The sequence below is a fragment of the Miniopterus schreibersii genome, assembly GCF_964146895.1.
Source record: "Miniopterus schreibersii genome assembly, chromosome: X".
NCBI classification, from domain to species: Eukaryota; Metazoa; Chordata; class Mammalia; order Chiroptera; family Miniopteridae; genus Miniopterus; species Miniopterus schreibersii.
In genome coordinates this window covers 60,643,222-60,658,496 of record NC_138104.1, presented here as the reverse complement: position 1 = coordinate 60,658,496, position 15,275 = coordinate 60,643,222, and the positions used below count along the sequence as shown (strand labels likewise).

General features: G+C 37.5%; 1 protein-coding gene across 2 annotated transcripts in view; it reads right to left on the bottom strand.

Annotated features, from left to right (window-relative positions):
* OPHN1 (oligophrenin 1) overlaps positions 1 to 15,275 on the bottom strand; it is a 507,398-nt gene that overhangs the window by 186,551 nt on the left and 305,572 nt on the right. For both annotated transcript variants that reach the window (XR_013997964.1, XM_081125000.1), the window contains exons 7-11: positions 14,593 to 14,703; positions 11,794 to 11,898; positions 9,647 to 9,776; positions 7,082 to 7,182; positions 273 to 364 (exon numbers count right to left, since the gene is read on the bottom strand). Coding sequence is in view for 1 of the 2 variants with exons in the window: in XM_081125000.1 (XP_080981126.1) it covers positions 273 to 364; positions 7,082 to 7,182; positions 9,647 to 9,776; positions 11,794 to 11,898; positions 14,593 to 14,703 (539 nt within the window). In the remaining variant the exon portion in view is untranslated. The remainder of the gene's footprint in view (positions 1 to 272; positions 365 to 7,081; positions 7,183 to 9,646; positions 9,777 to 11,793; positions 11,899 to 14,592; positions 14,704 to 15,275) is intronic.

The following is a 15,275-nucleotide window of genomic DNA, read 5'->3' as shown; positions in this document are numbered from 1 at the left end:
AGAGAAATAGAAACATCAATGATGAGAGAATCACTGATCGGCTGCCTCCTGCACGCCCCCTACCGTTGATTGAGCCTGCAACCTGGGCATCTCCCTGACCGGGAATCAAACCTTGATCTCCTGGATCCTATAGGTTGATGCTCAACTGCTAAGCCACACCAGCTGGGATAGATTTTCTCATTTTCATCAACAAGATATGATAGAGGAAAAGTCCTACTCAGGCTCAGCATCTGATGCATGGGACACTGCCAATTCACATCAGCACAGCTTACCTTTCATTAGTTTCTATATCAAAACAGAACCTCTTGTCAATAGACTCTGTCTTCCTTCTCACGCAGTACTTCAGGGTTAAGTCCAAGGGACCCTGATAAAAGAGAAAAATTAATAGTCAATTTGAAAAAATGCACAAAAGCTTTTTCTACCTCCTGCAGTGTCCTTAATGTCACTTGGAAGGCATCTGCCAGGCAGCAGGAGCAATGCATAGCCTCACTGAGAACCTTTGTTCCTTCAAATGGTAGTTGTAGCAAAGTGGCAGATGGTTTGTCCCTGTTCCAAAAATCAACAAATAGCTGAGACAAAGAGACAATTATATTCAGGGTAGGCCATTACTCTTTACCAAGTGCACTAGATTAAGTAGGAAGCTCATTTCACATCATGTAAGGGGAGTGTAGGAGAAATAGGCTGCCCCAAATCACATTAGGTATCCACAATAGAATTTTCATTAGATGTCTAGGTAGGGAGATCGGTATGAGTAAGTGTCTTTCTGCAACCCTCCTTCCATTAAAGTGGCTGATGAAGGAGGGGAAGGCAAACATTTCTCCAACTCTAGACTCTTGAGGGCTTCCAAAAGCAAGGTCTCCAAAGATAGGGCAGGAGTAGGAAAAATAAGCCAATATGTGTATTAGCCAAGGTGGCATTTGGTATTTCATATGTGTAGGGTAGTTTGGTCCACCTTAGTCTTATGGGCACTTAACAAGGCTATTGAAACCCACTTTGTCACCCAGCCGGCGTGGCTCAGAGGTTGAGCATTGACCTATGATCAAGGAGATCGAGGTTCGATTCCCTGTCAAGGCACATGCCCAAGTTGTGGGCTCAATCCCCAGTGGGGGGCGTGCAGAAAGCAGCCGATCAATGACACTCTCATCATTGATGTTTCTATCTCTCTCTCTCTCTCCCTTTCCCTTTCTCTCTCTGAAATTAATAAAGATATATTTAAAGGAAAAAAAAAAAAAAGAAATCCACTTTGTCCACAGACTAAAATTCCCGAGTTCCACACTGTTCAGTTCCCCTCTATTATCTCAACAGAGACAATGTTATATGGTAAGAGAAGTAGCATTTATTAATCACCTACTAGGTATTAATAAACAACTTTCTTCATAACAACCCTTGGAGGAAGCTCAGAGAGGTAAAATGGCTTACCCAAAGTCACCCAAGTTGGTATAATGAAAATGGCAATAAACTAGGAAGCTTAAAACCTGGGATCCTGTCTCAGTTAAGACATTTACTAGCTATATGACCCAGGGCAAATCATTTTCACTTTCTGAATCTTAACTTCAAAGTCTATTAAATGGGAATAATACTGCCCACCTTGCTATCTCAATTTCAGAAAAATTGCCCAAGTGCCAGGTCTGTGCCTAAGCACTGCACCATCTAAACTGGCCCACATAGCTGATCATCAAATACTTTTCTCTCATTGTCACACTCAATCCCCAAAAGCCTATTCTTTTGCTACTCCTGCAATATAAAAACTCAACTCAAAATTCATCATCCAATCTGCCTTCCCTGTGCCAACACTTAGAATATCAATAATTGTTATAGTCACTCAAGATGTGAATGATTAATAAAAGCATTATGTAGTCGCCCTCCCACTTTAAACTATGAACTCCCTCACATTCAGTGGCATCACTGCTCAGGGGCCTAGGCCTTGTCCACCACTCCAGGTTCAGCTGAAGCCATCCTCGTCAGTGCAAAATTGCTCTTATTTCACACATATATCATGCTTTATCATGATGCCATAACTTTGCATTTACTGTTTCCTACACCTGAAATGACTATGTATATTATTTGCCTGGCTAAACTCTTGTTCTACAACTTGCAGTTTAGCTTCAATTTCCCCCAAAACCCTTATCAAATCCCATACATTGCCCACTATATGTTTTCCACATTATATTAAAGTTTTATGTTTTTATGTCTGATTCTCCTACGTGACTGAAAACTCCTCAAGAACATGGGCAGTGTCTTATTTATCTTTATATATTTAGTACCTAGTAAAAAGTCAGTGCTCAATAAATGTTTATGGACCACATTAACAGCCTTGCCATTTTTCTAAGAAAGAAAATGATACTGAGCAAAACGTAATTTACTCAAGATCAAAAAGGCACTAGGCTGCCATGGCCAGTGTCTCTTAGTTGGAGCGATGTTCTGTGCACTGAAAGGTGGCAGGTTTGATTCCCAGTCAGGGCACATACCCAGGTTGTGGGTTCGATCCCCAATCAGGTCATATGTGGGAGGCAACCAAATGATACATGTTTCTCTCTCACATTGATGTTTCTTTCTCTCACTCTCCCTGCCTCTCTCTAAAATCAATAAAAAATATATCCACAGGTGAGGATTAAAATAAATAAATAAATATAAAATAAAAATAAATACTAAACAAAAAGCTACTAGGCTACAGAGCTAGAATTTAAAACCAGTTCTTGAGACTCAAGAGTTAGCACTCTTTACTCTTACCACAACCATCTGACAGGGAAAGGATGAATAGTGTTTGGGAAAGTATAACTCTAATGGAAGTTGATATGCTGAAATAATAAGGGGAGCAGTGGTAAGTACCATAATCTAAAAAAGAGTGAATTCCTCCATCTTCAAATTTGGCTAATCATAACTCACAGTGCAGCTGGGAGAGTAAATGAGGCACATGATGGAAAGTATTCAGAGTCTGGCACACAGCAGACATTCAATACACAGTGGCTTTTTAAGATATTATCATTGTCTCATTTATTTAAATAATTTGCCTTTCTAGAACAAAAGCTAGTAATAGGAACTAAGTCAGAGAACTGACAAGAAGTCATTTCCAACTCCAATTAAGGGAAATTCAAATAATTACTTCCACCTACTCTTCCTTCATAATAGAGAACCAATTTCCTCTTTCCATTCCATAAGGAATCCAATAGTAAAACTGCTAAATCTGTGACACAACTGAAGTTTTACAAGCAGCCAATCAATGAAAAGGGAAGAGGGGAAGAAAAACTAAAAGGAGGGCTTGCTCTTATTCACTAGGAGGATATGAAAGTGGCATCTACTGCTTCTGTCTTGAGCTTAGCAGTAGGCACCTCTGAGCAGGAGAGAAAGAGCCTAAATGAGCTTACTGTCTAAGAAATAAAGTTTCAAGTCCAGGATTTGGGAAGTCACATATGTATAAAAAGAAAAGAAAGAGACTGCAGGACAGTTTTGCTCATAAGCACTTGCCAGTCTGGTATATCAGCTCAGTTCGGACAGAACAGGAACAAGTTCTGTGCTTTAGCACAAGATGAATTCATTGGAAGTGCACTGAAAGGTGCTTTGGCAATTAGCAGACTGGAAAGTAAAGAGAGCTTTGGAGTCATGAATAAGTAACAGGCCCACACAGAAGCAGGGATGAAAGTTCTGGAAATCCCATTTGGTACCCTTCATTAGAGTTGCATCCCATTTCCAGTCAACATTTGAAGCAGAGTAACAATATGTGTGCATAAGAACAAAAAAAGGTCCAATTCAAACATTCCTAGTACCAGCAGAGGCAACCACAAACTGTGGAGTGCTGAAAACTTCAAACAGGGTAATGAAGGCCAGTCACAACTAGCGTCTGACATTGGCCTGCACCAGAGACCATCCAATACACTGGGAGACCTAGCAGAACTACCTAATAGATAGAAATAAACCCAAACAGGCAGCCAAAAGGGGAAAACAAAAAAATCAAGCCCCAAATGAAGAATTATTCAGAAGAAGAGATAAATGAAATGGAGATAAACAATTTATCAGATACAGAGTTCAGAATACTGATTATAAGGATGCTCAACATCACAAAAAAAGATACGGAAACTATGAAGGAAATTAAGAATGACATAGTAGAAATAAAAAAGCATTGGAAGGAATAAACAGCAGATTAGGGGAACCTGAGGACTGAATCAGCAAATTAGAAGACAGGGTAGAAAGAAAATCACTCAATCAGAGAACAAAAAAGAAAAAACAATTTAAAAACAGGACAGTTTAAGGGAACCGTGGGACAAAATGAAACATAAAAATATTCGCATCATAGAAGCACCAGGAGATATAGAAAGTAAACAAGAGTTAGAGAACCTGTTTGAAGAAATAATGGCAGAAAACTTCCTTAACCGGATGAAGAAAAAAGTCACACAAGTTCAGGAGGCACAGAGAGTCCCAAGCAAGAAGAGCCCAAAGAGGCCCACGCCCAGACACATCATAATTAAAATGCCAAAAATTCAAGAAAAGGAGAGAATCTTAAAGGCAGCAAGAGAAAAGCAATCTGTTACCTACAAAGGAGCTCCCATAAGGATGTCAGCTGATTTCTCATCGGAAACTCTACAGGCCAAAAAAAAAAAATGGCATAAAGTATTCAAGGTAATGCAAAACAAGGATCTGAAACCTAGACTACTCTATCCAGCAAGGCTATCATTCAAAATAGATGGTGAGCTCTGGTCATTTTGGGTTAATGGTTAGAGCATCAGCCTGCAGACTGAAGAGTCCCAGGTTTAATTCCGGCCAAGTGCAAGTACCTTAGTTGAGGGCTCAATTCTTGGTCCTGGTCAGGGCTCATGTGGGAGGCCACTAGTCAATGTATCTCTCTCACATTGATGTTTCTCTCTCCCTCTCTCTGAAAACCAATGGAAAAAATATTCTCAGGTGAGGATTAAAAAAAAAAGATGGTGAAATAAAAAGCTTCCCAGACAAAAAAAGACTAAAGGAGTTTATCACCACCAAATCAGCACTGCAAGAAATGTTAAAGGGACTGGTGTAATAAGAGGTTGAAATAGAGAGCACAAGATACATAAGCATAAAGAAATAAAATAGTAATAGGTAAGTACCTATCAATAAGAACTTTAAATATAAGTGAATTAAATGCTCCAATCAAAGTACAGAGGGTAGCTGAGTGGATAAGAAAACATGACCTGAATATATGCTGTTGACAAGAGACCCACCGCAGAACAAAAGACTAGCTCAGGCTGAAAAAATAAAACTTCTGGAGGACTTTACTGGATAGATCTTCCAGTCAAAAAATCAACAAGGAAACAGTGACACACTAGATCAGATGGATTTAGCTGACATTTACAGCTGCAGAATATGCATTCTCCCCAAGTGCACATGAGACATTCTCAAAGATAGACTACATGTTAGGACACAAAACAAATCTCTACAAGTTCAAGAAGACTGAAATCATATCAAGCATCTTCTTGGACATTTATACTATTGAATACTATGCAGCTGTAAAAAAGAAGGATCCCTGCCCGGCCGGGCGTGGCTCAGCGGTTGAGCGTTGACCTGGGATCCAGGCGATCCAGGTTCGATTCCCGGTCAGGGCACATGCCCGGGTTGTGGGCTCGATCAATGACTCTCTCATCATTGATATTTCTCTCTCTCTCTCTCTCTCTCCCTTTCCTTTCCTCTCTCTGAAATTAATAAAGATATATTAAATATATATATATATATATATATATATATGTCAATTTAAAAAAAAAAAAAAAAAGAAGGATCCCTTACCCTATGAGACAGCATGTTGGGACCTGGAGAAGTGAAATAAGCCAGTCAGAGAAAGACAAGTATCACATAATCTAACTCGTATGTGGAATCTAATGAACAAAATAAACTGATGAACAAAATAGATCCAGATCTAGATCAGAGGGAAGATAGGGGTGGGTGTGAAGAGATTAACCTAAGAAGTTATATGCCTATATGCATAACCCATGGACTGATAATAGTGTAGTGAAGGCCTGGGGGGAGATATGCAGGGGGGGATCAATGGGGGAAAAAGGGACATTTTTAATACTTTCAACAATAAAGATAAAATTTTTAAAAAAGAACAACAAAAAAGCAGTTTTCAGCACCCTACCACTAAATCTCAGTCTTCTCTAATTTCCTATGCAAAAGCCATACAAGCACGATCTTCCATGGAAAACATCACAATAGAGGAAAATTGGCCCAATTTCCTTTCTACCTAAATTGGGTCTTCATGTACCACAACATTCAATGCTAACAAGTGACATGGTTTCACTTTGTCAATTTGTAAGAAACTAAAATCCTTAAATATGACCAAGACCCTGTCTGAGAGACAGTTAAAAGGACACATTGAACTATTTTAGCATATTAATAGTCTATTGGCTTTTATCTTAAGAAATCTTGGAGTTTGTGTGTGAGTGTGTATTCCCAAAATTCCTACAAAGACAGGGAAAAGTGGGATGACAGAATAAAATTTTTGTCCCCATGGTCTAACATTACAAACTTAATATAACATATCAGGCTCTTGCAGATGAGTAAACTACGTTCTCAGTATGCTAAACTCATTTTGCCACTTTGGGGAGAAGGGTAAGATTTGGTGGATGGAAGAAGAGGCATTAACTGCTTAAAGATATTTGAGTATTACATAGACTGTGAGATATAGGTTATTCTAACTTTATGCAACAAATTAACTCTTTTAAAAAATAATTTTGGTAAATGATTTATATTTTAAACTTTTGCACTTAAAGGAATCCTATAGTAGAGCCTTCTTAAAAACAAGTCATACTCTCCAACCACAATTCAGCCATAGTTTTGCAAATTTTATTTGTACAATGTGACAGGCAGTTGTAATAATTTAGTAATTGGTGTGAAAGAGTACAGGCATTTTCCAAAGGCCTGACATAATTAACAGAGATCTTTCACTCAACTGAAAAGTATCGGGCCCAATGCAAACTTAGGCCAGGGAGAACATATGAAGCTATGGCTTCACATGACAGTGATGTATTTGGTTGTTTGACACTAAGTCAACATATACTCTCTTCTGAGATGCAGTCACAGATGTGTTGCAAAAAATGTGGCACAAGAAAGAACTGACCTGCTTAGCACCTGGCTTCTGCTCCATTGGTGTCATGGTGAGTGTTTTGGTCTCTTTCTCATACTGGCAGTAGTATTTCACCCAAGATATTCCCAGAGCCCCTAGAAAGAGAGGCAAAAGTGAGCTGACAAATTAATTTTTTGGCTGCATGGTCAGTCCACCCCTAAGATGGAAGCTGCATACAGTTTAGCCTTCAGGGTCATGCTCCAGATCCAGCCCTCCCCTTCCCCTGAGTTCCAGCCTTGTATTACCACCTGCCTATTGCACGTACGGAGATGTGAACACTCATCAACTGCTTTCCACATCTGCTCTGGCTTGCTCCAAACCACTCACCTTGCCATGTTCTCTATGAATGCTACCACTACATATCTTATTATATAAGCTGAAAACCTGTCATCTTCTGCTCCTACTTCCCTGTAATGTGCCCCATTTGATTGGTGGTTGGTTCTGCCCATTCAATCCCTTAAATGTCTCTCCTTAAGCTGTCTTATCCTCTCCATCTCTTTTAAAACTAACTTAGTTCAACACCCTATTGCTGACTTATCTGTTTCATGTTTTATAAGATATCTAAGCAAAACAAAAATTCATTATTTTTCCAATTAATTTTACTCCTTTCAAGTCCATTCTCCACTCTTTTGCTAGAGGGATATTTTAACTATATATCTCTATTTATGTCATTCTTCTCATTATAAACCACCCATGGTTTCCCATTATCTCCAAACTCCTAAGGTTGGCCCTCAAAGCCCTTCATATTATGATCATATTTATCTTTTCAACTTTGTTTCTGTGTTCCTGTCTCATTGAATTAATTTCAGTTTCCAAATAAAAAGGTGACCATATAATTTATCATACATATTCAAGACATATTTAAGAGTGAATGAGGTACCATTGTTAATTACATTAGGACAACAGATATAAACTAGGACTATTCTTGGCAAATCAAGACCCTACAAATAAACTACATCCTCATAAACCTCTGTGCCTTTACTCATGCAGTGGTATACACCTGGAATTTTCTTTCCCTTTTTCTTTACCTGTCAAGAGCCCACTCATAATTCAAGTTCCAGTTCAAACATCACTTTCTCAGTGAAGCCCTTATATATATGCCCCTTATATATATGCTCAACATATTTCATTATAATTATTGATATACTTGTCCATCTTCCTCATCAGACTGTGTACTTCTTGAGGTCCAAAATGAAGGTGGATTCATTTTTTTGTATGCCTAATGCATTGAATATTATCTGGAAAAAAGGATGCTCATTAAGCATACATTCAACTGAGTAGCAATAACATATCCACTTGACAAATTAGAAAAATGGGGCATAGAAGGATCACATAGCTAGTTAGGATTAGAGCCAAGATTACAAACACATTATTCTGTACCTCTTTTATAATATTACAGTGGTTCACAAGTAGGGGCAATTTTGCCCCCCAGGGGACAGTTGGCAATGTCTAAAGACATTTCAGATTATAACACTTGGCAAGTGATAAAGTGGCGAGAGATGCTGCTAAACATCCTATAGTGCACAGGATGTCCCCTTCAGAACAAGGAATTACTCAGCATGAAATGTAAATAGTGCTGAGATTGAGAAATCCTGCAATGCAGAGTTGAAGAGATGAACCTGACAGATGTAAGATCACATCTTTAAAATCCATCAAAAGTTAATTGCTCTAAGGGAGGAAAAGCAAAATAATATCACTGCTACAATATCATGCTTTGTGTATTGCAGTGGTTTTTGCCACTGGTAACCTGCTCTCCAGGTAGAATAATTCTGGTCAGGGAATGAAATCACAGACTTTGGGGTCATTAGGTCATAGTTCATAAGGAAAATAAAACAGTACATACAGGTTTGCATAATGTAATTTAGAAGGCAGGAAAACTTGAATCATCTGTAATGTTTGGTGACTGGGTAAGTTAACCCATTTTCCTTGGCTATCAATGAACAACTGCCTTGCCCACTGAAATCATGATGGTTATTTAGTGGTTTAAGAGCAACCGTGTAATCCTAAAGCAGTGGAAGGTAGAGAGTATAGAGGTAGGAGCATAGGTTTTGACATTTCACAGACCTGAGTTGACTCTAAGTCCTGTTACTTAATAGTTGGGTGACTTTCAACTAGTGAAATCGCTAAGCCTTAGTGGTCTCATGTAAAAAATGGGTATAAAGTGGTTTCAAAGATTAAATGAGATAGTGTATTTAAAGCACTTAGCACCATGCCTGGCACATAGGAGGTGTAACAAATATTATTTTTCTATCTCCTATCCCCTACCTCCTTTTTTGCCCCAGCCAAAGTCATTAAAAGCACTAAATGATTAACAATTACCATTTTGAATCTCAGAGAAAACCTGAGGTCTTACTATTCCAGAACCTTTGGAAGACAAATCTTTAACCTCCCCTTCCAATTTCCCCTTCCTTTTAATTTTCACTATTACCAGGCTACTCTCCAAAGAGGTATAGTTCTCAGGGGTCTGTGACCATTATTGGTGCCAGAGTTTGGAAAAGCCAAGAAGCAGTAGGTGCCAGTCTACTTAAACCCAGTGGGTATACCAGTATTCCCACTCACATTTCTCTTGGGTATACAGATAGCCTTCAATGGTTGGCTGTCCTGGAAGTTTGCAAGTCTGGGGAGCCTCTTTCATCCTTTTCTTAAGGTCTTCCATCTCTTCTCGGGTACTGGAGAAATGATTTCTTGTCTGCCAAGACATTATCATCATAATCATTATTATCATCACCATCATCATAAATACGCAATTTTTGGTCAGAGACCCAGAGTTGTCTTGGCTTTCATTATGTGTTACAACACAGCAAAAACCAAGTGTTGAATGCCATAAACTTTGGAAACTAATTTTATAGAGTTTAACAGTAGTAAAGACTAAAAGGGCCCGGCCGGGCATGGCTCAGTGGTTGAGCATTGATCTAGGATCCAAGTGATCGGGGTTCGATTCCCGGTAAGGGCACATGCCCGGGTTGCGGGATCAGTCCCCAGTCAGGGGTGTGCAGGAGGCAGCTGATCAATGATGACTCTCTCATCATTGATGTTTTTATCTCTCTCTCTCTCTCTCTCTCTCCCTTCCTCTCTCTCTGAAATCAATAAAGATATATATTTTTAAAAAAAGACTAAAAGAGAAACAAACAAATAGCAATGTACACATAAAACCACATTTGAGAAACTTTTTCTAACAGGAATCACATAAGACTCAAATAAATAAGAGCTCTTAGAATTCTGAGCAGGAGACTGACCCATGCTTGACCAAGAGGGCAACTTCTAACTTCTGCCTCAAGTAAAGTTACTGCCTACTTAACTCTGATTTAAATTCTGACCAGTAGGATAAAATATATGAGAGGGTGCTCTCTTTGAAGATAGGTGAATAGAAAATTATGTTTTCATAATCATGAATAGCAAAAGCTAATGGTGAGAAGTAATATTTTAAAAATATACAACTAAAACACAATGGCAAGACACAGCTTGAAATGTGGATATGAAAATCATTAGAGGCCCTTAGTATTTAGTCTCAAGATTGTCACATGACAGTGACAAAGGTGATCTTAGCTACCCTATCTAGTTGGGCTCACTCTATTCATTATCCTTTAAATGAGTTCACCATATATATCCATGCAAAGGCTTGCTAAACTCATACTTTTCAAGCTATATTTGAAAGAAGATTCAAGCAATTAACCTGGTTATAGAAATACTTTATAAGTCAGCAGAAGATAAGGGCTCTCACATTCTGGTGAAGGAAAGTCCCCAGAAAAGAGAACCCGTAGAAAAGAGAGTGCCCCAAAAGAAAAACAACAATAGCAACTGTAAGTCAGGAAATTTCACAAACAAGTGAAATTTATTTCCACTGCCATTTACCAACCATTTTCATCTAAAAATACACTTATAAATTTCATTTAATGTAATAATTAGTTCAAAGTAACTACGTTAGTGATGCCTTCTCTGAATGTACTCCACAGTCAATTGTCAACTCTCTGTGCATGTTTAAAATTTTTGGTCTTAATTTTATTATAGCAGTTATCAAAAGGAATTATTATTTATATGTGATTATGTCTCTCTCCACCAAGAGACTGTATATTTCTTGAAGACAGAAAAACTAACATGTTTCATGTTACAATGAGGCATGTTACAATACCTAACACACAGTATATGTTCATTATATCCACAAGTATTATTAAATGTGAATTAAATAAACAAATAAGAAAAAAATGTGACAAGAAGGAAGGCTGTGCTTATGCCCATCTATAAGGACCAATATGGGAAAGGAGGTGGAGAAAACCTTGAAAAATAATTCAGTTAACTCTAGTAATATTTAGTAAAAAAAGGAAGAGGGGGGAAATTGGCATTCATGATAATAAAACCCACAATGAGAGTGTCTTGATTGATAAGCAGGGAAGTAGCATAAAACCTGTGCATAAATAAGCCCATAGCTGGGTTCTGATCTAAGAGAGATGCAACAATTTAGCAACACTTAATAAATATTGGATAGATAGAGGTGTCAGTAGGTATAAGGGTGGGTTTGAGCAACAGTCGGCCCCAAAGACAGGGAAGAGCAAGAACAGTCCAGTATACTAAAGTATCTGTGATCCACACCACTGTGTCTTGACAAATTGGCTGGAGTGTTAAAACCTAGAATTTGAAGGTCAAGGTCATCAGGGTTCAAATCCAATTGTAATGCAGAGACAGGTGACAAAACCCACACACGATCTTACATTCTGCAAACTGAGCTGGAGCTTTTGTTTGTATGGGAGGAAATCCTGTGTGAGCTCCACAGTCAAGTTGTTGGAAATGAAGAGGCTATGGAGAAAGGCCAAGACCTAGGGAAAACATGTAAAAATAACTTTATCACCAGCACCTTCTCATTAATCAAATAAATAAAACACAATCACAGAAAAGAAATTCCACACAGTGTTTACCCAGTATAGTCTTAAAATTAGTCATGCAAACACAAACATGTCTACTCATAGCTATTCTACTCATAACTATTCTCTTATTTGGTTAAGCGTTTATACTGAACTCAGTTCCAGAAAATAAGTACTACTAACCAATTTATTCACTCAGATACTTTTTAGGTAGCATATAAAACCATTCATAATTTGGACCGTATGGGGATAGACTGTCTTTTCTCTCTAAAACATCAGGAATATAAATATTTGTGGAATTGGTAACTAAATGGATAAATGAATAAAGTAAGCATCTGTACCCTTATGAAGACTGCCATAATGCTAAAGAATCCAAGGAGCCTAAACCCAATTTTAAATTAGAAATGTTTTGAGGGAGTTGCAGAAGACAGGATACAAATGATCAATACAATATTTTTAATGTCCAAAATGTTCAACATCATTAAAAATCAAATATGCATAAGTAAAAATAAAAAATATGATTTTCACCTATCAAATATAAACATTTTAAGAATAATGCTCAATGCTGGCAATAGGCAAGTATAATAAGAAGTACTAAAAACTGGTCTATTCTTTTTAGAAAGTAAACAGGTGAGCACCCATAAATATGCACACACCATATACATATAAACATATGTATATATAAATACAAACTGCATATGTATATATACATAAACACATACAAAAAACTATGTATATAAACACATGTGTATATATAGTACTATGTACCATACACACATGTGTGTATATATGTATATACACACACACATACATATGTGTGTGTGTGTATATGTGTGTGTGTGTACCACACACAAAATACTACACACAATCTTCCTATTTCTTTCCCAAACTTTCCCATCTCAGGAAATGACAATGCTACCCAATCAATCAAACCAGAATATAAAGAATCATACCTGATTTCTCTTTCAATCACATCTCAATCCAATCTATCAGTAATTCCTGTCAGTTTGCTTCTAAATATGTCTCCAATCTTTTCTATTTCCACTACCACTCTAACCCAAATCAACTTCTTCTCTTGCCTAGAGCACTGCACTAACTTCCTAACTGGTTTCCTCAGTAACCGTGTTGGCTTCTTCCAAGCCATTCTCCATATAACAAAATCGGGTCAATTATATCTTGTTTATTTATTTTTATTGATTTCAGAGAGAGGAAGGGAGAGGGAAAGAGAGATAGAAATATCAATGATGAGAGAGCCATTGATGCACGCCCTCCACTGGGGATCGAATCCGCAATCCGGACATGTGCCCTGACTGGGAATCAAGCCATGACCTCCAGGTTCACAGGTCAATGCTCAACTACTAAGCCATGGCAGCCAGGCTTATATACTGTTTAACACCCATCAGAGGTTTTCCCCTTCCCTTAGACTAAAATCCAAACACCTTACCATAGCTACAGGCCCTATGCCTTCCTTTCAGAAATTATTTGCTGCCACTCCCTTATATCTCATCTGTATCTAAAGGTTAATCTTTTCGTTCCTTGATTACACCATTATTTCCTAAGTTAATGACTGTGCCTGTCTGTCTTGCTGTGTCTTGAATGTTATTTCCCTATTATTTACATTACTTCACCTTTGTTTTCTTTAGATCTTAAATGACACTTTCAGAGGACCTCCTTGACTACTTGATCTAAAGTAGTTGTCCATTTTCATTCTTTGTTTTAGTGATTATCACAACTTACAATTATTTTATTTATGTATATTTTCCTTCCCTTCAGTCTATCCCATGACATAGTAGTATTCATAAAGACAGAAACTGAGTCTCTTTGTTCACTACAGGATAACGAGTGTTAAGCAGATGAATGAAATAAATACTTGTTTGTACATATACGTATACAGATATATACAAATGACAGATACACATGAACACAGATGTATATACTCATGTTTAATATATGCATGTCTATGCACACAGGTGTACACATGCCCAAATCTATAAGTACCTGGGTATACATTGATAGAGAAAAATATATATATAATAGATACACAGAGAATATGGGAAGAAAATGCCACAATATTAACAGTAATTATTTCTGTATGGGGAATCTGTTGTTTTGTTTTGTTTTTCTAATAATTTTTTATAGCTTTTCTGCAATAAGAATAATTTGTTATAAAAAAAAGTTGTTAAAATTCAACATAGTTGTCAAATCAAAGCACATCATATTTTATAACAAATTAAGGAGATATAAGTAAAAAAAAAATAAAGGAGATAGAAGTAAAAATGGTAGAATGGGAAGTCATTGAGTACAAGGGACATGAGTTCCCAGCACAGTGCCTGGTATATAATGGGTATTTTGAAAGGTTTTATGAAAGCATAAGAGGAAGAAACGAAGGAGAACAAGGTAAAAAAAAAAAAAAAAGGAGACAGAGACACCATAGAGGGAAAGGAGAAGAAAGGAAGAAAAGAAAGAGAAAGAAAGAGAAAGAAAGAAAAATCAAAGCTAGAGAGAAAAAGAGGGGAGGAAAGAGTAAGATTCATTATTAAACACTATCTTTCACATTCTTTGAAGTTCCAACTTTATGATCAAAGTTCTCCACATTTACCAAGCATTTAGGAAATATTTTTAGAGCATTAATCAACAGATAGATCTTACCGGCTCCACAATATTGAACTTCTTGGACTCCTGAACTTCCTGGATTTGATGAACATAATCAAGGGAGGACTCAAAAAAAATGTGCCTCTCCTTGTCCACCTGCAGGTCTGCCTGAAGAAGAGTAGTAAATGTCACAAATTAGTAAGTCAGTACTTACGGAATCAATAGAATGCTAGAGCTACAGAATTTAGCCAATAAGTAGTGATCTTATTTCTTTATTTTATAAATAGAGAACATGAAGCCAAGAGATAAAAAGTGACTGACACAAGACTTCCAGTTTCTGGTCCTAGAGTAAGAAGCTTAGAATTATCATGCCCATCATCATACAAGAAAAAAGTTGAACAAGGTGAAAATCAACAACTCCGCTTAGATGCAACAGAGGATTGAAGTCAGAGAGAAAACCAATGTCTCAAAAATTGTACAGACATTTGAATATGGAGAATCAGAGCTTTGCCTCAGTCAATATCAAACTTTACTTAAGAACTCTCTAGGGGGTCCAAGATGGTGGCATATGTGGATGCTGACCTTGAACCCTCCCCAAAACACATTCAATTTACCCCTATATTTAGAGCAATTCCTCCTGAAAGACAACTATAGCCAATTGAACAGCTCTGCACAACAAGCAACAGAGAGAGAGGCACAGAGAGGGTTGAGGAACCAGGAACCACAAGAGCTCTCCAGAA